Source organism: Diadema setosum, chromosome 1, assembly GCF_964275005.1.
Source record: "Diadema setosum chromosome 1, eeDiaSeto1, whole genome shotgun sequence".
Classification (NCBI taxonomy): domain Eukaryota; kingdom Metazoa; phylum Echinodermata; class Echinoidea; order Diadematoida; family Diadematidae; genus Diadema; species Diadema setosum.
This window is the reverse complement of record NC_092685.1, coordinates 42,899,316-42,923,348: the sequence shown is the minus strand read 5'-3', so window position 1 is coordinate 42,923,348 and position 24,033 is coordinate 42,899,316. Positions and strand designations below refer to the sequence as shown.

At 38.3% G+C, this 24,033-nt stretch overlaps 1 protein-coding gene across 1 annotated transcript; it reads left to right on the top strand.

The window, feature by feature from the left end:
• Nucleotides 1–1,166: 1,166 nt before the first annotated feature.
• On the top strand, nucleotides 1,167–21,434 carry LOC140237917 (putative N-acetylated-alpha-linked acidic dipeptidase). Its single transcript, XM_072317878.1, has 17 exons — nucleotides 1,167–1,402; nucleotides 3,373–3,529; nucleotides 5,160–5,288; nucleotides 6,212–6,340; nucleotides 6,749–6,938; nucleotides 8,048–8,138; nucleotides 8,968–9,057; nucleotides 11,492–11,577; nucleotides 12,463–12,582; nucleotides 13,023–13,105; nucleotides 13,795–13,926; nucleotides 15,973–16,052; nucleotides 17,037–17,130; nucleotides 17,580–17,832; nucleotides 18,947–19,028; nucleotides 20,370–20,462; nucleotides 21,239–21,434. The coding sequence occupies exons 1-17, from the start codon at nucleotides 1,167–1,169 to the stop codon at nucleotides 21,432–21,434; spliced, it is 2,241 nt and encodes a 746-aa protein (XP_072173979.1).
• Nucleotides 21,435–24,033: the final 2,599 nt, after the last annotated feature.

Sequence of the window (24,033 nt, the reverse complement as noted above, 5' to 3'; positions counted from 1 at the left end):
GAGCTTCAAGGCGGCCTTCCATGCCCTGATCTCCCCGCGGGGATGGGGGCTGAGAGGTAGCGTCGTCTTCCTGATCACTGGACATTGGATTTTGAGATGTATAATCAGGGAGGTGTCTCACCTCCCTGGTATAATTCACTGCCGTCACACTTGAAAAAGATGCTTACTGCTCACTGACACGGGTATTTATAGCCAACTGGGACTGCCTGGAATTTTTACCTACTTTGAATTTCATTATGTGACTTCACTGCCTTAAACACCTGGGAAATGCTAACCTCTGAAGACTTATACGAGTATTACGTAATAGCACCTTTATTGAAAATAGACAACTTACGAACAAAAAATGATAAAAGGAGTGACTAATGCAAAATATTAAGACAGATTTTGACAAGAATTCTACTGTATGATTATTATGACTGGGAGACCCAATACCAAAGCAAGGGGGAAGGAGGGATGGGGAAACAGATGACCCAATAAGCTTCAGAAGAAGACATTTATAACTCCACGGTTAGTCAAACTGGCACAACCAAGCTTGAGGATGTGGGTGTTGTGTAACGATGGTATCTCATTTAACCACGGTAATCAGGCATCTGGAGTGATAACACTGCTCTTCCAGTGGGAACCTGCCATAAATGATACCGTCGCATAATCATGGATCATGTTTTCATACATCTGAGTCGACCGGGACATTGTGGGTAAAAACAATGTGTCCATAGGATACAAGCACTCGGCCGGATTCAAACTGTGAACCTCCCTTCGAACATGTCGAAAGTCAACATTCGAAGGTAAGCCTGGAACTGGCACAACGAGGCTTGAGGTGGTGGTGTTATGTAACAATGCTGTCTTATTTAACCAGGGCAATCAGGTATCTCCAGTATTAGCACAGTTCTCCCACAGGGAACCGGCCATTACCATTTATACCCTATCAAAACGAGTGATCATTTCATACACCTGGGTCGAGCGGGGACATCGTGGGTAAAAAAACACTGTGTCCATACAGGGAGGCCTGGTCCATAAGATGTAAGCACTCATTTCTAAACTGTAGGATCGAGTTCGCTAATCGTCAAGAGTGTATTATGCTGTACCACAGTTTGGCACCGACGAATTAGAGTGATTAGCTGCTTCTTGTACACGTTTTGAGACAGACACATTAGTGAAATAACATCATGTATGACAGCAGGAGCAGTTTAAGCGATACCAAGATTATCCAAGGCAACAATATTGTCTTCGTTCACATAATCTGGATTGTCGTTGCCTTGATCTTCTTCGCAATCGGAATTGTGATCGGTCACTTCGGGATCACAGACGATGCTTGCCCCTCCCTCTCCGTCGTCGAAAATGTGGACATCGGACAGCTGATGATCGACGAATGCAGTGCGGAAAACATAGAAAATAACTTGAGGTTGGTCCGTGTGGTTGTTTGCCGTCCGAAGAAGTTTGCTCTTGAATAGCCCCAGTGGTTATTACTGTAATTTTTATTCTGTTAAATCAAGTCCCTTTGAACATTCATACTCTAGCTAGCTGCTCGTTCCCCGAAACGAGCTATATGAAGTAGTCCTGATAATGCATTAGAATATATTGATTATACTTATTATCATCACTGTCATGACCTATATCATTGTGAGTGGTAGAGTTCTTTAAAATGATGTCATTCATTTCTTTAGGTGTTCTCCATATGAACTATTATCATGATTTGAATCTCACAAAGGAATCTGCAAAGATAGGAAGTGTCGATTCGTGCTGCCAAGGTACAGACTAAATTAATTAACCAAGTATACAATCGGCGAAGTGAGAAGTCAACCATAATTACTGACGGAAATGATATTAAATGAAACCAAGAAATTGTAAAGTAGGGGGATGAAGATATGAGGTATGAGTCTTTCTTCAATTTTCTCTGCCCTCTGTACAAATGAAATTTGTAAGATCGCAATTGCTGCTCTATATTCTTAACAAACATGTCGGGAAATAAAGGAACCAGCGGGAATCGAATCTGTCATCTACTGCTTTCCGGGCAGCGACACTACCACCAGGCTATCCCTGGATGCCGGCAGTGACACGTACGATGAACTTGGAACAACACCAAGTTCTGAAATTCCGACATTGTTATTTTATTAAAGTAGTCCAAGGCGGGCAAGGCGGACAACGGTATTTCTGTCATCAACCAAATTATCTGGCTCTCGGTGATAAAAGAATAACATTGAAGAGGGACCAGACGCTGTTGACATGATTGACAATTACGCATATTGTTTATTTGTTTGTTTGTTTTTATTCCCTGCTTACCCCCAAGATAGTGTTCCAAAGTAAAGCTTACTAGTATGGCTACCCAGGCCTACATATCCTTACCTGTGTGCAAATGTAAGTATTATCTGATGTTCCCGAATTTGTTTCCCTTGTCACACAAGAAAATGGCCGCAGTTGTGGTCTAATAAGCATTCCAGCTCTCCTTGAATCTGGGCATAAACATTTTCCTTTTCGTCCATTAAAAACAAGTATTTTGGTATATTCCGCTAGTATGAATATAATACCGCATGATACACAGCAAGGACGTTCTCCTCTATTCAAACACACTGGAACAGGAGATAATTCAAAATTCATTTTGTACATTATTAAAGGGGAAGGCTAGTACCTGATCAGTGGGAATCAGTGCGAATGCTGGGGGATGATTGTTCCAATCCTTGTGGGATTAATTTAAGAGTACATTATATATCTACTGTTGTGTGAAAATCATTTGCTTCAGAACAGTCTCATATTCAAGTAATGTACAGATTAATGCCCCGTCACTGACCAGGGACGCTTACCTGGAAACATTAAACTGCACATTACTTGAATATGAGACCATTCTGAAGCAAATAGATTTCACACAATAGATATGATAATGTACTCTTGAATGAATCCCATAAGGATTGGAACAATCATCTCCAAGCATTTCCACTGATTCCCACTGATCAGTTACTAGCCTTCCCCTTTAAATGACAAATAGGAGTGGCTAACACCACCTATCGCCCATGTTATGATCACGGCATGACACATTATTTACACTAGTTATATAACACATACAGCATTTCTCAAAATATCTGAACCAAGGAGTGTTAATAGACCCCGAAAATCCCCCCCCCAAAAAAAAAAAGAATCATGTACATCGTGACAAGAAATGAAATACCACTTGCGAGAAACGTTGTCAATATCATTCAAGAAGTTGTGTATCGTTTCTTGACATGCGAAGAACTTCTCATCAGCCAAACTGACATTTACATTCTTGGCCCTCTGCGGTTCCTGCTTGACGGGATGTAACATAGATTTGAGTGTAACTGGAACGTGCTTTCAAATTAAGACAGCACAGAGCAGCTATCTGCATTCTGCGGTGTTTTGCAGAGACCTAACCAGCCGTCCTCACATGGCGGGAACTGCAGCGGAAAAGGAGAATGCTGAGATCCTGGTAGAGCAATGGACGAGTTACGGATTCGATTCGATTCGGTTACTCGACTACAAGGTTCTTCTAGCCTACCCGGATAAGGATAATCCGAACAAAGTAAGACACTCTAAAATCTGTCTGCAACCATTCTCTTTGCTGTTGTTGTTTACTTTATATATATTTTATAAACACATATGCGAGTTTACCTACGGAGAGTAACAGAAAAAAAAAGACAAAGAAAAAAAACACATAATAACTGTACACTCAACGAGGATGATGACGTTTGTTGTCGGGATGTGAAACGCGGGAAAGTATATAAGAAGCTAATCGACATCATTGTGGCAATTATTCTCGTAATAAAACAGTACGCGAGTAATCAGGAGATTGTTGCTTTTAGTCTGACCAAAGCATGTATGCCCATTATATTCATTTATCATAGCTACTATACTAAAAACATCGAATAATCTGTGATTGTTTGCCTCGATGTGGGGTAATTTATCAATCAAATGTCATTTGTCAATAAATCTCATTTGACTTTGACTTTGAATTTGAATCAGTTGCAGTGGGCGTACGCGATTAAAACGGGTACTCATGATTGTGTGATAGCGGACCATTTGCGATTTTTTTTTTCTTCCAAGAGAAGAAGATCGTTCTCACTTGGGGAAAAAAAAAATCTTCCTGAAAGATGAAATGACAACCATTTCAAGATTGAGATATACAGTTTGACTAACACTCAATATAAAGATCAATACCTCCGTTACTGGTTATTTATAAAATATTATATTTTGGATCAAAAATTTGTCTTCCATTGATTGGTTAAAAGAGCTTCACGTGATTATAGGTATTTTGAACTATTTTAGAGTGTTGGTGTGTTTGACACTCCATGAAGTACTATTTGCAAAATGACGTCACTTTTATGACGACATTTTGCAAATAGTATACTATTTGCAAAATGATGTCACAATCACCCTTCTTTACAATCAAGTGTACCCGTCCACGTCCGGTCCCGAATTCTAGTGTTCAGGTTTGCAGCGGCCATACGAGCGCTTGGATACATGCGACGGGCAACTCTGGCGGTGCCACGGCTACTACGTTTTTCAATTTCCGGTCTCTCGCACTGTTGCGTATTGCAGGCGCTGCGCTGCCGCCGCAGTGCGGCTAAGCCTATATAATGATTTTCACTTTTTATTCAAATTTTTGATCCAAAATATGAAACAAATATACTTTGCCTAGTTTCGAGTTTCTTGTTAAAACTATGGGCCTCGGTGACTCCAAACTAGTACTATTCACTTCGGGGCTGCGCCCCTCAGTGAATAGTACTACTTTGGAGTCACCTCTGCCCATAGTTTTAACAAGAAACTCTCAAGGCCAAGTATATTTGTATACTATTTAGCGGAGGTTACAGGTCCGACAGAATACCTGTGGGATGGAACACCTGTGGGATGGAACATTCCACATGCTCCCTTCCATGTCTGCCCTTATCTGTATCATCTGGGAGCTTTAGATTTGTGACGTTAAGGCGACAAGTGCGTTCACCGTTCTCCACTTTCCCTGCATCGTAGTTGTATTGTATTGTATTGTCTTGTCTTGTATTTATTTTCCGTCATAAAACGATATACAAGCAAAGAAATTATGAGCAGAACAGGTTGTTTTTTTTTTCTTTCTAAAGCTCCCTATTGTCCGTACAAGTTCGTATGTGCTCTAGGCCTTATCTAACTCTGTCTGTAATATGGTGCCTCATTGCCAGGTGATGATAACGGAGAATGGAGATGTTAATTTCACCACGGCTCTGCAAGAGGAGGTCCTCCGACCCGAGGATGATCACCCGGATGTCGTTCCGCCTTTCAACGCCTACTCAGCAAAGGGGGAGCCAGAGGTATATACGGCTTTTTTCTTTTCTTAGTAATTTTATTTTATCAGCCGACCTTTCGCCATTTTTTTTTTCAAGAAATTAAAAAAAAAAATCTTAATTTGCTGTGAGCTTACATGTTTTGCTACAGGAATCATTTTACGTCAATCTTAATTATTTTGCAATCATTGAAATGGCTCCATAATGTACCATCTAAATAATCACTGTGTTTATAGGGGTCATACCAAAATACTTTTCATATAACCTGCTTGTATTTTTATAATGCACATTATTCAAGGAGTTAGAGGTCCTTTCAAGCGAGAAGCAACGTCACACTTTAAGTTTAAGACAGGAATAAGATGGGAACAAAGAATCACAGCGATGACTCCAATAACACCGTGCTATGTCTGAATGGGAAAAATGTTTGATAGGGTTGTTGTTTTTTTTGTTTGTTTGTTTGTTTGTTTTATTTTTCGATTAGAGAGAGCTTTAATAGTTCTCTGATCAACAATCGTTTGGTGATCGTGGTTCTCTCTGCGAAGTTATACACTGATCAACGCAGTCTTTATTGCATGGTCAAGAGCCTGTCTTGTCCTTCCTCTTCGATGGCACCTCTGCTGCCGCATCACCACTTATCGGAGCAATTAGTAATGACTTTGCAGAGGTTTGTTTTTTTAATCAGAAGATAGAACGTCTACGAAATAACTGTCATGCTGATAGGCAAGTTTATGAAGATCCTTCGATTCAGAAACGGTAGGACACTACATATTTGTTGATAAATAGATATAATAGCTACATTTTTGTTTGACAGTACAAAGAGCAAGTCAACTAGAGTGCAAAATATGTGAAGATATGCTTAACGTTATCCATTCGTGCATGTATTAATAGTGACAAGCCGCTGATCTTGTGACTGATTACAGTCTCCTTTCGATGATTCATGCAATGTGCAGGGTCCCCTTGTATACGTAAACTACGCACGGTCAGAAGACTTCGACTGGCTGGCTGAGAACCGGCCTGATATCAACATCACAGGCTGCATCGCCATCGCTAGATACGGAAAAGTCTTCCGCGGAAATAAGGTATAAGAGAAAGACTCAACTGTGTTTCCGCCACTATTCCTGTGTTTTTTTTTTTTCTTTTCAAACTCTTATTTAGTTTGACTCCGTTGTGATTATGGTTCTGCCCATCGGAAGAAAAATTATTTATTGTTCATTCGGAAATCGTTGAAAGTCACATATAAACCGCGGCCGGAATGTTATGTTCACATTTTGTTTTCACGCCATATCTGATGATCTAGATATTCAAAAAGCCATAATTTCTTTGTAATTTATCTGGTTTCGATTATGTTCTTATTAACCAGTTGCTGTTTTTTTTTTCTAATGTGATATGTTATTCATTTTTGCTGCATGTGTCTGTGATGTATTTCTGTGGTTCATGTAACCAACGTCAAGCTGGTTAGACCATTACCATGTACACTCCTCTGGTAGGTGCTAAACGCACAGACAGCAGGAGCCATTGGTATCATCCTGTATTCCGATCCCGCCGATTACGCGATCGATGGAGACATATCGGTCTATCCGGATAATTGGTGGCTGCCGGATACCGGAGCACAGCGTGGAAACGTTCACGTCAGTGACGCTAAGGGCGATCCGGTTACACCCGGGTATCCGGCGAAACGTACGTATATTTACATATCTGCACTTTTGATATAGGGCACACAAACCTAACAATCATAACTGCTGATGTAATGAATCGCGTGAAGAGTGGTTCATAATTAATAATAATAATAAATAATATGAAAAAAAAGAAAAAAAAAACCATTACACACAACAAAATGGGTAAGGGAAATTTTGCAATCTGATTGGTCAATTGCCATATGATAATTTTTCACTGACTGCATGGATATTTTCCTTTCAGTTATGCCCTTTTCCATACCCATGTATCCGGTAAACTAGGCAGCGCACAGTTTAGCTGTATATATTTTAAGGAATTTTCGGCCATTTTATAAAACAGATGACATCCAGGTTCATTCGTTTGTTTGTTGTTGTTTTTTTAGGGTTGGTGTATCCGCAGTAATTATCTGAACACGGTATTCTTCCTCGTATGGGTTCAAACAATTCAGAGATACTTTGTGTATACCATTCATGCACAGATCATTGAGAAGTGACAATTGATCATCTATAAAATAATCGCACCTGCAACCCCAATACCACTTACTGTTTAGCGCGACAAATTCACAGCTGACTGATATAGCATGTTCACCGACAATGGTTAATATCAAGATATTTATCGGGTTCGAGGCAGATCAGTGAAGTTTCGATTGGAAAACATAGAGTCAATGTCGATGAAATTTTAAACTTGAACAGAACATATATGTATGGAATGGAATGAATGTCCTCCCAACAAACAAAAAATAAATAACAACAACAAATAAATAAACAAACAAGCAAGCAAACCACTGAACTCTACAAAAATGAAACAAATAAAGAATAGATAGCTGGGTGCATTTCATGAATCGTGCCGTCAGATTTTTTTTTCCTGACAAACTGCTATAAGCTACTGAAATCCTTGCATCTGTTTGGCTGAGAGCAAATAATTTGTCCGACAAGTTTGTCGACCAAAACGCTTCATGAAATGCCCCTCTGAATGGTGCATTAGACAGGTTGACATCAGAGTTCTGGACCTTAAGAGATTTAATAACCCGTCTTCTATTATCATCTTATTGTATTATATATTACATAAAATCGACTACACTTATCGTGTATCACCTTCACTCAATCCCGCAGCCTACATGTTCCGCATCGGTGATGAGGAGACGGCCCTTCCAAAGATTCCAGCGCATCCCATCGGCTACGGAGACGCACTGCGTCTGCTGAGGTAGCACCTGCTTGATCATGAATCTGTGAAGCAAAGCTGACAGTGCTGCCCGTAGCTGACACTGTTGCTTGTATCATTTCCACCCTTGTCGTGGATGATAAACTTTGTCATGAACGATAAACGTTGTCATGATTCCTTCTACGAGTAATAAACATCAAGTCTTATTTGATTCTTTACCTCCCCCCTCTTCTGTTAGAGGATGATTCGGTTCGTCTTGGAGACATTAGCCTATGATTTCCTCCCAAACCTACTTTAACCCTTTGCTGTGACATGACTTTGGACGGTGTATACAACGATATGGGGGTTTCCTTGAAAATCAACACTCAGAACACATAAAGTGTTATTCAATTTCCTGCAAGATTTTAAAATTATCCTAGACTCTACACTTGACCCGTCGAGTTCTCTCAGACAGTTACTTAAACTAACTTTACGAGGTGTCCAGACAGAAAATTCTGGGATCTCCGTGATGCAAAACTGATAGTACTGTATATTTCTTTTGCCCTAAAATGTGAACGTGTGGGTAAATTACTTATCTTGGGGAATACGGAAAGTACCTAAGTCCTATCACTTGAGTGCAACCGTGTTTACATTTTCTATACTCCTCTTACGTCCACGATTTTCCAGATTTGATGAGAAAACTTCAGTCCGAACACTGACCATTCCTTACTCGTTTGACTAATTAGGAAATAAAAACAAACTATGGTTGGGATAGATGAACGGCTTCACTCCATTTGATGGTGCTATGATTTCGCATGTAATGACTAGTCTTTGTCGGGTCGGTGTTCAGCCTTCTTTTGTCCTTTCCCGCCTCCGTCCTTCTCTTGTACAGCGAGATGGCTGGGGACGAAGTGCCGAGAGACTGGCGAGGAAGCCTAGACGTCACCTACCGATTCGGGCCCGGGTTTGCCAACCCAGATAGGTGAGTGTCCATCAGGGTGTGCTATTGAAGCGTACGCTACTAAAGACAATAGCGAGATTTAGACCTGCGACGCGAACACTAATAGACGACGCAGTATCTATAGGGTTGAACAATGGAAACACCTGCTTCGCGCATGTGCAGAACAGCATTTTATATCCTTTTAGCGTTGTCTTTAGCGCTCGCGTCGCGGATCTAAAGCTCGCTAATGGTAAAAGGAGACCGGATGGGTCATCTGTCTTGGAGGAGTCTGCACCTTTGAATGTTTCTATAACAGATAATGGCGCCATACAAATGCTGTAGATCATCATCATCATCATCACTACTTAAAGGCTGCCCCTCTCCTTCGGACTGTGATCGTGTTGGATGGTGAAATGAATCCCAAACATCGGTTGTCGTGTATGAAAAAAAAAATCACACTGAAGGATGAAACGACATTCAGTCTAAAGCTCAACTCAACATAGCAAAAGATGTAATCATCATATCATTATGGTGTATGAGATTAATTTCTTCAACTCAATCAAATTCTTGCGTTGAGTTGTGTTTATTGCAACTGATTGACAACTTCTCCTATATCGACGTAAATATGTAGTATTCAAGTGGTAGCCGAGAAGGGCTTGTGCCGAAAGGGTGGGTTGGGTGGTGGCGCGTCGCGTTAATGGGAACACCACCCTTCGTCCAAAGCCCCCCCGGTTTTGCCGAAAGGGTGCGTTGGGAGCGTTGGATCGCGTCGCGTTGACTGGAACCCCACCCTTCGTCCAAATCCCCCCCGGTTTTGCCGAAAGGGTGCGTTGGTACTTTTTCTCTTTTTCTCATGTAACCCTATAAAGCCCAAGCTATTTTGATGTTATTTTTTGATGTTTCATCGCCACATTTGGCACATGGGTAGAGCAACTCATAGTCTACATGACCACATACTTGATTTTTTTCATGGTGACACATAGAGGGCGCTATTTACCATAATATAAAGAAATACATAGGAAATATGCTAAAAACATGATTTTTCTGTATAATTTCTTTATCCCCAGTATGTCTTATCATAGACCAATATTTTTCATATTTGCCACAAATGATCTGCAAGTCAAAGCTCATTAGTTTTTATGGTTGAAATTTCTCAAGGTCACTACATGGGGGCGCTATTCATAACAAAATAAAGAAATACATTATGAAACCTGTGATGTATTGTTAGGGATAGGTACATGCATAGTTATCATATTTCATAGTCCAATGATATCGGAATTTTAAGTTTGCAGATTGATAATGTGATAAACAAATGATATTAGAGGTATAACTTGGGTGGAGGAATCAAAATGACACAAAATAGAATGGCAATCTTTGGAAAATACTGTTATTTTCAAGTATCTCTACTATAGCTACTGTTTTATGGCATTGTCACAGAAAAACAAAGGAAATAATAGGAAAAACATTTCAGGGCGATAATTACTTCACATTTTGCTCCTTCAGCAAATTTCAGCCAACAAACGCCCATTTTATACATTATAATATGGTTGATTGGAATTGGAACAGAAAAATATGCAAAATCTGACTGACATGGTTGTCAGTTTTATTGTTGCCATGGCAACCAGCAATATCAAATATAGCTAAACTATATATCAAAATGTTGGAAATAAGATTTTTTGGAAATAAGATTTTTGGAAAAGTCACCAAATTTGGTTAAAACTGGATTAAGGGCGAAGGAGTGGCGAATGAAAATCTGGTAGGGGGCACAATGTGCCCCCCCCCCCCCTGGGCTTTATAGGGTTAAAAGACGAGTTTTGTATTAAACAACAAATAGCAATTAGACCAAACAGTAATTGGACGAAATGATGACTAGACCAACTGGTATATATTAGACCAACTGATATTAAACAGTCTATTAGACCAACTGGCTGTAGACCAAGTTGTAATAGAGTGTAAACCGATCCGGACGATAGCCTCTTTGAAATGGTTGTTTGAAGGTTAAATATAAATTCAAAACGCGTCTTTTAATATTACATGAGAAAAAGTACCAACGCACCCTTTCGGCAAAACCGGGGGGGCTTTGGACGAAGGGTGGGGTTCCAGTCAACGCGACGCGACCCAACGCTCCCAACGCACCCTTTCGGCAAAACCGGGGGGGGGCTTTGGACGAAGGGTGGTGTTCCCATTAACGCGACGCGCCACCACCCAACCCACCCTTTCGACACAAGCCGCCGAGAAGAAGAAGAAGAAGAAGAAGAAGAAAAAAAGAAAACTTGCCCTGTCCGTTGATCAGGAGGTCATAGGTTCGAATACACGCCGAGTTTGTATGCCAATGATTGTTTTAGTCATGGTTTGCCTGTACTACGTGTACTAAAACACTGATTAATACGGTGCTTGTTTACGTCGATGTAAGGCAATTTATCAATCAATGATTAATTCGTTGTTTACTAACTTAAATGCTTGATGTGTCTAACAGGAAGGTGCAGATGAGTATTCACACCTCAAGGGAGATTCGAACCACCTATGACGTCATTGGCATCATCAGGGGAGCAGTCGAACCAGGTGAGTGGGGTTCAGACTCTATACCTTGCCATGAAATCACTTCGTCATAAACACTCGGCACTAACCGTTCGATCGCCACTACAACAAAAACGCATAATATTCCGAAAACGGGTGAAATCAATTCCACCGTCTCGAGAAGAGCTTTACAACAGATGTGGAAATAAATAAATCATAATTTGACCAACCGTCTAGGCTACTGATTTGCTGATCAAAAGTAATGGAGCAGAGCAGAAGTGAGGCGAAGTAAAGCAAAATGATGACGTTCCCAGATAAATCGCTCATTTTACAAGTCTCCATCGTATACATGTAGTTGTTCTTACTTGCAAATGGTATCGTTTGTGGTAAGAGCCCTCCATTTATATGAAACATTCAACTTCAGACTTTTGTCGTTTGTCATGAGGTATAGTCTATACTTGATTTCAAGATTATATAACATTCACTTGCTTCTTTGTATGAAGAGAATTAACACAAATTTTATTCAGTAGATCATAGATAGGTTGACAAACTCAACTATGAGGTATTTGACCATGTTTTCTGTGTCAGGGAATTTCGACAGTCTGTACAATGCTCAAATGGGTTTTCCAAGAGTGAGCCAATTGGCACTCAAAACGATTAGTGATTTAAACCCTGCCTTCGGGGATTCCGTATCAGCCCTTTGTGACAAGAAGGGAGCCTTCTCGACGTCTGTTCATACATTGACGTCATAATTTGTCGTCTCTGACCGATGTTAATCAACCACTTGTGTGCTTACCACAACGTTCAGTGTGAATGATTTACGCATTAAACAATTGAAGAAATCCCCAGCAAGACAATTTCTAATCGTCTGCATATACTCAGTACTATAATTATACTAGTAGGCCTAATAGTACCTCATTTTCCACCTAGATCGGTACGTGCTGCTAGGCAACCACAGAGACGCTTGGGTGTACGGGGCCGTGGACCCGTCGAGTGGCACAGCGGTCCTCATGGAGAGCGCGCGTGTCTACGGCGAGATGCTGAAGAAAGGCAGGTTCTATTGTTCTCCTTCATGTTTTCCGTACTTTCAAAGGTCAATAAACGTATGAGTCAATTTTTTTATAGCAATATCAATAATTTATGTAAACATTGTCACTTGCACTGAAAACAATTAACTCAACTCGATCTTCGAAATCAGGTAAAATTCCTCCATATGAAAATATGGGTCACAACACTTTGAGCTTACAAGGTGTTGTTACATTCAGAAATCAAAGTGAATGTAAATGCTTCTTCCACAGAAACTTCGCAGATTATCCATCTTTTTTTTTGCACGTCAATGACACCAAATTAACATAGTATACTGAAATGCAACCTGTCATTTGAAACAGCTGTTAAGAAGTTTGACGTTGGCTCTCGACGCACGTTTAAGTCAGCGAATGATCATTTATTGAATGAATCTATTTTTATCTTCCTACTAAATCATTTTCAAGACTGGCGCCCTCGGCGGACGGTGATGTTCTGCAGCTGGGGCGCTGAAGAGTACGGCCTCATCGGATCCACTGAGTTCGTAGAGGTTAGAATGGCTAAAAGTTACCGGTGAAACACGCATGCATTCTAGGAACACGTTTGTTTGACAGAAAAGAGTAAAACTGAAACATTAGTGTCAAACTTACGCTTCACAAAATAGTCTTCATTCGATGACATCTATGGACTGACTATCAGATAGTACAAAGTATTTGAATACGTCCTATTCTAAGGGTGATTCAAAATAGCTTGACCGTTAATTAAGCTTTGTCTAATAACCATGTAGAGGGGGATAGTAATCATGGATATCAGAAAGTGATTAAGCTTGTCCTGCGGGTATAAAATCAATCAAAATAATTGTCGCGTGTTTAAGGATTAATGTCACACAATTTTACCCCTCATTCATTTTCATAAATCATCACATTGCATCGTCATTCATGTGATATTTTCTGCTTTTCTATTCAAGTATTCAAATTATTTGTTACGTTTCCCCTTGCATACCTCTATAACAAGGAATGCTCTGACGACCAGATGTCTTGCCAGAGGATCGCTTTATGTAATAACAAGTAGGGCACGCAAGTTCGATTTCTAGTATTGAATCTACCTTATTGGTACAAGGTACTTTATAACCCTGAAGCATCAATCAATTTGAATAATATAGTGACAGCCTATCATACCGCATCCTACGACACGGCTGTAACAGTTCAAAACGTCAACTTCTGATATTCCCCGACACAGGAATACCAGAAGGTGCTCGGTGAGCGTGCTGTGGCCTACATCAACACGGACAGCGCTGTGAGAGGAAATTACACCTTCTTTGCCAAGACCACACCCCTCCTACAGAGGGCGCTCTTCGAGGCCACTAAAAAGGTCTGGCTCACATCAACGAATAGCCCATGTCACCGGTATACTGTTTGCAACAAAACCTTTAACACCTCAAGCTGTAGGTCGACTTGACCTTTAGGTTCTCACCTTCAAAGGGGAATACTTCCGGTGACACACCACCCCAAGTTCAAGTTGTCTTTCTAGGGTAGACGCAAAAAAACATTACGAATATTACATTTGAGTAAGATGTAAAAAAAAAATACTGAACATGAATTTTCATAGAAAAATATTAACAAGATCTCTAAAATATTCATGGGATGCTGTATAAACAGATATTAAATAAATGAATGCAGCAATATCAGTTGAACAAATCAAGGAAAATCAGACTATCTGTTCAAAATGTATGACTCTTTGAAGCTTTAGCGCAGGATAAAGATGACTGCTACAGTTTATGATGTCACATGCATGGAATGATACAAAAAAAAAATGTAAAGAAAATTCAACATTGTTCGCTTTCTCGCATAATAGAATGGTACTAGACTCGACTCTTTTAGAAGGCAAGGGGAATGATATCACCCTTCATTAACGTGAGTAACAAGTCAAGAGAATTTCTTTAAATAAAATAAAAATTTGTGGAATTCTCTTTACATTTGATTTTTCTTATTATTGTTCTGCGCATGGGACATCACAAACAGTAGTAGTCATCTCATCCAGCAGAAATCACAGCTTTTGAACGGATTGTCCAATTTCAACAGTCCAGTGGTCAATGATAGTGATACTTTATGTTCTACTGATGTTGCTGTATTCACTTAGTCCCCATGTATATTAACGTGAATTTGCCCTTAACAGCCACAGTTCCAACTTGCAAAGTAGATGATGTCTATTAACAGCTTCAAAAGTTACCACTTTCACTTGAACACAAATCTTCACGAAATTTTTAGAAGACCAAATGAAATGCATCCTGTGCATGAGATTGTTTCAGAGTTGCAACGACTTGATTTGGTTAAAGGGATAGTACAGTTTTGGTGGAGATGAGAATTAGGTTTTTAACTTTTTGCGAGATACCAAGAAAACACTTATGATATGGTACAGAACATACCATTTTAAGAGGAATTCAAAGTTTATTTGACGAAAATCGGGTTTGGAATGACTGAAACATAAAAAAACAAAAGGTAAAACAAGGCGATCGTAATAAAGTGTGGGTCCCACACTTTATTAGAATCGCTCTTTTTTGATATCTCAGCCATTTCAAAACCAATTTTCATCAAATAAACGTTGAATTCCTCATAGAATTACATGCTTTTTCACATTTCATAAGAGGTTTCTCATTATCTCACCAAAAAATGTTAGAAACCTGAAATTAGGTCTCAACCATAACTGTACAGTCCCTTTAAAGGCATACTTTACTATTTGCAGATGAAACAAAAACCCAACAGTAGTGCTTTAAAATAGTTCTAAAATGTGAGTTAGGGATAGAAACAACCACTGTAAAAATTTGAATCCATATAATCGATGTTAAGTGTTGTTAAATACACAAAATGTGAACAATAGTTATAATAAAAATGTTTCCAGATTAAACCGTATACAGTTACGGTTTACTGAGAAAAACCCTGATATCTCCTTATATTTTAGGCTTTATTGCAAAAATTTTATATGGTAGGATGTTTTGTGATACAACAGACCTACACATATGCATCAAATGTGATATCTTGAACATTTTTTAAATCACTGCTCCCAAAGGTAAACTGGGCCTTTAATTTGCTTGTTTTGTGTACATAAATGAGATTTATGATGCAGTATATCCACCATACAGGACTCAACACTAACTTTTTCTCTGATGGCACAGTCGGACCATTAAAATCTTAAAATCTTACTTTTGGTGGCTCTGAAAAGTAAAAACAGAAAAATGCACAGAAACGCAACAACCCAACTGGTGTTTGAACTGCCCGATCGGGCCACCTAAATATAACCTTTTTGGAAATCTGGTAGCCCGACATAAATCTTAAGTGGCCCAGGGCCGCCGGACCGTTGCACCGTCCATGTCGAACCCTGCATGATATCACAATAATAATTTTGGTGCTTCTATTCCAGGTTCCTGACGGAGAGACAGGGGAGCAGACAGTTTATGATCTTTGGCGTAGGCGCTTGCCTGGGGGCAACGATCAACCCTAGTGAGAAATCATTTGTACTCTGTCGATAGTATCATTTTATTCATTTTTTAGATGTGGAACAACAAAAAGTTATCTAAAAACATTAAATAATATTGTAAATGTAAAAACGATTAAAGGCATAATTTACCATTTGCAGATGAAAGCATTAGTGCTATAAAATAGTTCTAAAATGTGAGTTAGGGATAGAAACAACCACTGTCAAAATTTGAATCCGTATAATCGATGTTAAGTGTTGTTAAATACACAAAATGTGAACAATAGTTATAATAAAAAATTTTCCAGACTAAACCGTATACAGTTACGGTTTATTGAGAAAAACCCTGATATCTCCTTATATTTTAGGTTTTATTGCAAATATTTCAAATGGTAGGATGTTTTATGATACAACAGACCTACACATATGCATCAAATATGATATCTTGAAAATTTTTGAAATCACTGCTCCCAAAGGTAAACTGGACCTTTAAAAATATAATGTCCACATGGTAAAATGTTGTTGAACTCGCAATGGTAGAAATTGCTCATAAGAGCAACTAGGATTAACATGTGGTTATTCTGATTGTGCGTATATATTAACAATTACAGTAATTCTGTTCAGAGTTCAAAGTTACATTTTTTTTTTTTGTTTCCATCAAATAAACATAGAAATTATATACTATGTAATCTTAAGCAGAACACAGTTGTAATAATTGCGAAAACGTAATATGCATGTGAAGATGAGTAACAAAAATAATGAAGAAAATATAATTGTATTTTTTGTATATACATAATCCATAGTAAATATTAGATGAGAATAGAAACGGAAATGGAGCATCCCACTTAAAAAAGCAAACTTACACGATATAGGACCCTTAGAAAATGCACAAGAAAACGAATAATGAACAATGAAGAATGGAGAAAATTCCACAGTGACATAAGGCCTCCCCGCGTTAGAGGTCCTCAAGTACCCAGTCCTGCATTCACTTTTCACTTTTATTTCTGCAGCGTTCGTGTACTGGGTTCGGGGAGTGACTTTGCCCCTTTCATGTACCGCATTGGTGTTCCAGCTACCGACGTCTCCTATTACTACAATGTTGTGGTATGTTCATAGTATGACTCTAATCTGGCACATTATTATTCTCGTGAAAAAAATAAAGAAAATTATTTAACATGAACAGGCAGTTTAATTTCAAATTCACCAAAACCAAAACCAAAACCAAAAAAAAAAAAACCACCAAAAAACAAAACCTCGTCTCTATCGGATTTTAGTTTCACTGAACGGAATGCGTCAGAATGTGACTGTTGCAGAATAGTCGTCTCAAAGAAGTAAAGATTACAGTAATACTAACCAACTTTGTAATTTCAAAAGTAGCCAAATCAGAGAATGGCAGCTCTTGAGAGCACGGTAATAAGATCCGTATTCGGCTTTATTGCTTTCATTGTTAAATAGCATTAACATGGCAAAAGTTTTAAAGGTCACGAGAGGTTAAAGTGCTAAAGGGACGAAACCATGAGATTATTACCTTGGCGCTTGCATTTCTGTTTCAGACTATGCAACTTTCCTCGTACCCCGTATATCACTCTGTATACGAGACGTTTTATCTCATGAAGACGTTCATCGACTGGAACTTTTGGCGCCACCAGGCCATTGCCAGGGTGATGTTAGAATTCTCGCGAGATCTCGCGGACTCCGTTGTGCTGCCGTTCGGCTGTCTCGACTATGCAGAGAAATTGACGTCGTCGATCGATAATTTGCACAGGGAATATGGAGAAAAGATGGGAGCAAGAAACATAACATTTGGTACGAACAGGAAGTGACGTCACCGTTCTCTAAACAATCCGAATAGAGGAGACGTTAATTAACAATGCTGTCTCTCCTATAAGCAATCAACTTGTAAGGCATTTAAGAAGTAAATCAATATCAATTTTCACCTCATTGCTACCCTTTGACTGTCATCACCCCCCCCCTCCCAATTTACACTCAATCTCCCTATCTCCCTTTCCTCTTTCAATCTCTTCCTGCTTTGGTTCTCTTTCGCCATTACAATAATTATCTCTTCTAGGGACTTAGTACTCGCGGAACCGAAAAACTCTCTTTCTTATTTACATCACCATACAAACGTTCAAACAATGCAAAGAAGTTAAACAGTTTTCAGAAAGAATAAGTCTTGATTTCGAGTGCTCATTATTTCTTAGAATTCGACTAAAGCTACAAAATTTTTGTCCCTACACAATGCCATTACATTTGACGTTACAAAGTGGATTGTCTCTATTTCCATTAAAGGAGAGTGAAACCCCACAATACATTTTGATTGAGTGAATAGAGAAATATTAGTAGAATACATCATTGAAAGTTTGAGGATAACCGGACAATCCGTTCAGAAGTTGTGGACTTTTGAAGTTTTGGTGATGAGACCGCTGGATAAGAAGATTGCTGCGGATCATGACATCACATATGCACTATTGTAAAGAAAATATGAAGAAAATTCAACATTTTTTCACTTTTCTAGCATAATGAAAGAGTACTAGACTTACCTATTTCAGGAAACAGGGGGAATGATATTACCCTGCCCTTGACAAATTGCAATAACAAGTCCAGGATGTGTATTTTTCATATGAAGTGATATTTTGTGGAATTTTCTTTTAAAAAATGGTATGATAGTACCTATAAAATGTTAAAAGAACAGTTCAATGAAATAAAAGGACATTGATTTTGTGGAGAACCGACATTCAGACGCGGACACGGCAAACTTGCATAATTAGTTGAGACGATACAAAAAAAAAGTACGCACACACATAAAGTGAAAACAACGATGCCCTTCCAAAGCATTTCAAACGGTGTCTGGATTGTAATGATGTAGAGACTTCAAAATCTTTGTTTTGTGTCTTTTTTTTTTTTCTTTTGGCTCCCACAGATTACGTGTATTCATCCCTGTCCAATTTTACGGCTTTGGCAGAAGAGTTTGAAAACAGCCTCGAGGAGCTTGATCTCAGCGAGTAAGCACTTTAAGATTTCCCATAATAATCAAAACTGAATTAAGCAACAATAGGTGATTACTGTCATGAGGAATCATTAATGAAATTAAAAGCATAATTTACCATTTGCAACCACTGTTAAAATTCGAATATGTATAATCGATGTTTAGGTATTGTTAAATACACAAAATATGGACAAAAGTTATAAAAAAAATGTTTCCAGGCTAAACCGTCTACAGTTATGGTTTATTGAGAAAAATACTGATATCTCCTTATATTTTAGGCTTTATTGCGAAGATAATTATGGTAGGATGTTTTGTGATGCAACAGACCTACACATATGCATCAAATGTGGTATCTTGAACATTTTTTTAAATCACTGCTCCCAAAGGTTAACAGGACCTTTAAGTCATCCAGATTAGTAGCTGTCAAAGTTGCTATAATGTAACTGATTGTTGGCCTCACGATTAATTAAAACATAGCTGAAATTTTCTAGGTCGATCGAAGTGATATTTAATTTTTGTTAGTAGTCTTCAAGAATCGTTTCTTTTAAAGAATTGTCATATCGAATTAAAGTTAATTTCCCAGCAGCAAATCTCTACATTATTTCTTAGACTTCAATATTTTTTCTGCGTTTCTCAAGCAAAGAAACATGCCTGAAATTATGTTCTTGTGTTTACACATAGCTAAACTTTGGTTTATGCTAGAGGAAGGTTGAGCAGTATGCCAAGAGAGTTGTGATCACTTGACCGTCGGTATATAAGATGCACTATATACCATAAGACTGTATTCTTAGCAGTCAGGTGACTTCAAAGTCACGTGCACAAATTTTTTTGAATTCATTTCACTGTATGAAACCCAAAATTTTGAATTTATTTCACCAATATTTTCCACTTTCAGCTCTTTCTGCATTAAATTCATGAAAACATGAAACTAGGGTTATTCGTAGCTACAAAAAAAATATATATCGTATATCTTACAATAATGTGATTATTTTCTGCATAGTAAAGCCTGAAAATAGGGTTGGTTAAGCTATAAAAAAATGAATGGAAAGTTTTCTCGAATTATATTTTAATAACGTAATTATTATATTACATTTACTTAAGATTCAAAGCAGAAAACGTCAGTCGATGGCTTTGATATTTATTGGCTACAACTGATCGGACTTCATTTAGAAATTCATCATTTATTTGAGGTGCTTTTTGACATGATCAAGATGTTTGAGATAATTTTTGATAAAATCACTTAACAAGTTTTATTGAGTCAGAATTATAATGCGGGACCGCACTAAAATGACCATGCTGGAATGAACGATGGATCATTTGGTGAGGTAAAATCAGAGTGATTTTCATTTTGCGACAGTGCCAGTGCTATAAGACGGGTCAACGACCAAATGATTCAACTCGAGCGAGCTTTCATCGATCCTGCTGGGCTCCCTAACAGAAAATGGCTTAGGTGAGTGTTTTATATATCTATGCTACGGAATGCTAAACCTGTCTTCCTATGCTCAACTCAATTCCTGCAGTCATCTCGTTATTTCATCATGAGGTTTTCTGCGTTATCCGCCCCCAAAAGAAAATAAATTTATTTTTCTATGCTGTATTTGATTGTCTTCGGTTTTATAGAAAGGTCTGTGCAGTAAAACGCCACGAGACTTGTTATTTATGAAACAATTTATGACACTACTAGTATAAAGTTTCATTCTTGCGAGAAAAAAAAAAGGATGTCATCTACTATGTGCCGTTATACAATGCTTATCGTTCCATATGCCTCTCCGTTTTAAAATGCGCAGTACAAGGAAACGTGCAAGTACTTCCGGACTTTTAAAGAAGACCAAATAGCGTGGGGATCCACGGAGTGAGCAGGCTTGCTCGATTGTATCATATATTCGAGAGTCCCTTTAAAGGGATGGTATAGTTTTGGATGGAATGAGACTTTAGCTTTCCAACATTCTTTTAAGATCATTTTCTGAGATGAAAGGAAAAACATTTGAGGAGAAACATTATGAAATATGAAAGAACATACGAGGGTTTCAAAGTTTATTTGATAAGCATTTTTTTTTTTGAGAAATAATGACACGGTATGAATCATCCTCGTTTCATTTGTTTCTAGTACAAAGTATTCTCAATCAGGTAGTTAGATTTTCCATATTGATGTGGCAAAGCGACTTGATGTAGTCCGCCCTCAATAATGATCACGCACTTTCCCTTTTCATGGTCTCGTTCTTTCAGGCACGTCGTGTACGCACCCAGCAGCCTCAATGCATACGCTGGAGACGCTTTTCCGGCCCTTATCGACGCCATGTACCAAATCGACGACGACCCCGACCAGATTACGAGATGGAAATCCGTGGAGCAGCAGATGGCCATCATCGCTTTCACCATCCAATCAGCAGCCAGCACTCTGTCTGACGTCACACAGTTTTGAATGGAATCTTTGTTTATTTCGATGCATGATAATTGTTTCTGGTGATCACAGTGAATATACTCCATTGTACGAAAATATAAAATTCTCTGTTATTAAAATATCAATATGGCGTTTGTAAAGGCTTAGCCCAGTTTAAACTGATTAAATTCCAATAAATTATAGCACATTAATCGAATTACCATTCTACTCGAAGATTAAAAATAAATGTTGTAGACTACAAAAATTGCATTTTTGTTTGTACCTACTTTCCGTTCACACGCGGCAACGTGCATTTATGAAGAACTTAAGCGTTAAAGGAAAGCAAGAGATTATTAAGCAGAGTGGTGAATTTTGAGCTGTGAGTTTTCTTCAGTTTGTCTCCGCTGCCAAGAAAGCAATAGATGAAAAGCTCGATAGATGTTGAAAATGTAGATCAGCAGTTGCGATCTTACAAATTTCGTTTATATAATGGGAGATGCATTGAAGAAATCTCATACCTAAATCTTCACCCCTCTGCTTTACAATCTCTTGCTTTCCTTTGATATGACTTGTCCGCCTTGGACTATACGTAACATAAGAATGTCAGAATTTCAGAACTTGGGTATTTGTTTCAAGTTCATCGTGTCACAGCCGGCAACCAGGGATAGCCTGGTGGTAGTGTCGCTGCCCAGAAAGCAGTAGATGACAGGTTCGATTCTCACTGGTTCTTTTTTTTTTCCCGACATGCTTGTTAAAAATGTAAACAGCAGTTGCGATCTTACAAATTTAATTTGTACAGATTACAGAAAAAGACAAATTGAAGAAAACTCGTATCTCAATTTGAACATTATTACTTTTTGAGCTGTTTCTCCCCTCCCACTCCCTCTCTCTCTCTCTCTCTCTCTCTCTCCCTCTCTCTCTCTCTCGCTTGACACATACATTTTGTACCAGCTGATGATGACATTGACGTTGTATAAGTGCGTTAAAGTGAACATAGAAAAAGAAACTGCGTACAAACGAACCTTTGAAATAACAAACCTCTTTTTCTTTTTCTAAATATCGAACCCTAACCAGGAATATTCTCATTCAAATAAATAAAATGACCATTTCTACTGGAGACTGTCTGGCAGCATGAGTTTTTTTTTCTTTTAAACGTTGAACGGCACTTTTATTAAAGACAACCCCGAAAAGATGTTTAATAATCGTCAGTTGTACATAGAGTCTAATGAGGCGTCACTTTCGCAAAAAATGATATCATGAAGGCCATTCTGCTGTAATTAAAATTCCATACGTCATTACCCTATATGATTAATTCTCTCTCCGGATTAAAGGAAAAAAACTGTGAATGAGCCGAACAAGTTCACCTCCGTATCGTTTCTTGCATGCGTATACGATACCGCTGTGTTTGTCCGGTTGCCAAAAAAAAAAAAAGTATATATATCGTCAGCTAAGAACCAGATGGACGCTATCGCTATCTACGATTTGAGCGTAAATAAACAGGAAATATTCAATTTCATGATATGAAAAGTTCAAAAATCGAAAGTCTCTAGATTTATACACATTGTTTTCCAAATATAGAGCAAAATAACGCCCTTGTGGTTTTCATTTTTCTCATTTAGTGAAATGAAAATGCTCTAAAATTGACACCATAATTTAGAGGAGATCGAGCTTTACAACATGGTACAAATAAAATTAATAAATTCCCCACCCCCGCCCCACCCCCCCCCCCCCCAAACAAATGCGATAAAGCCCTTTTGGTTCTCAGCTGAAGATGTAATATGTTAGAGAGAGAGAGAAAAAGAGAGAGAGAGAGAGACTGACTCCACGTTCAAGGTGGCCTGGTGGCCCTGTTATTGGCAAACTAAAATCCAAAATAAGCAAAACATAAATAACGATCATGTTTTTTTTAACATAGGGCTTGTAAAGGACTTTGTGGGATCTTATTTTTATCGTCAATGTGTGATGTGTTGTTGCCACTTTACATGCTTTATGTATGTTGTTTGTTTGTTTGTTTGTTTGCTCGTATTTGGTTACATCTTTATACCTTATTGAAAATATGTTGTTTGTGTGTTTTTTAATTATTCCATGTTACAAATTTAAACAAATATACCATAACACATCAACAAATTGTATGGGTTAATTGTCAAATACAGCAGTTAAGAAGGCAATTAAACATGTGAAATATGAGGAATATACATATCAATTGCTTGTAGGGTGTAGGTCCCCAGCTGCTGATATGAGATAAATTCTTACTTGATATTTTCATTTGAAAAGAATGACAATTTTTGAAGTAAGTTAATGTAGACGGCGAAGAATATAAAAAGGAACAAAGAAAAAGAAAAGAATGTCCGCACGAGGGGACTGCTTATTACAAGCTCTGGTCGTTAACTTAACATATTTTTTGATATCATACATTCACAGCCTTCTAAATTTCTTTTGTTTATATATTTGGGTGTCTGTAAATATGCAAATTGCTCTTCTTCGTGCTGTGTTCTGTATACTGATATTCTTTGTTGAAAATGAAATAAATGAAGTGAGTTAATAATATGTACGCATGAATCCGTGTTTTAATTTAACAAGCAAAGGCGAGGTTATCGTCTTTAACTGATGTGTCTCCACAGATTTGACATAAAAGTGTTTT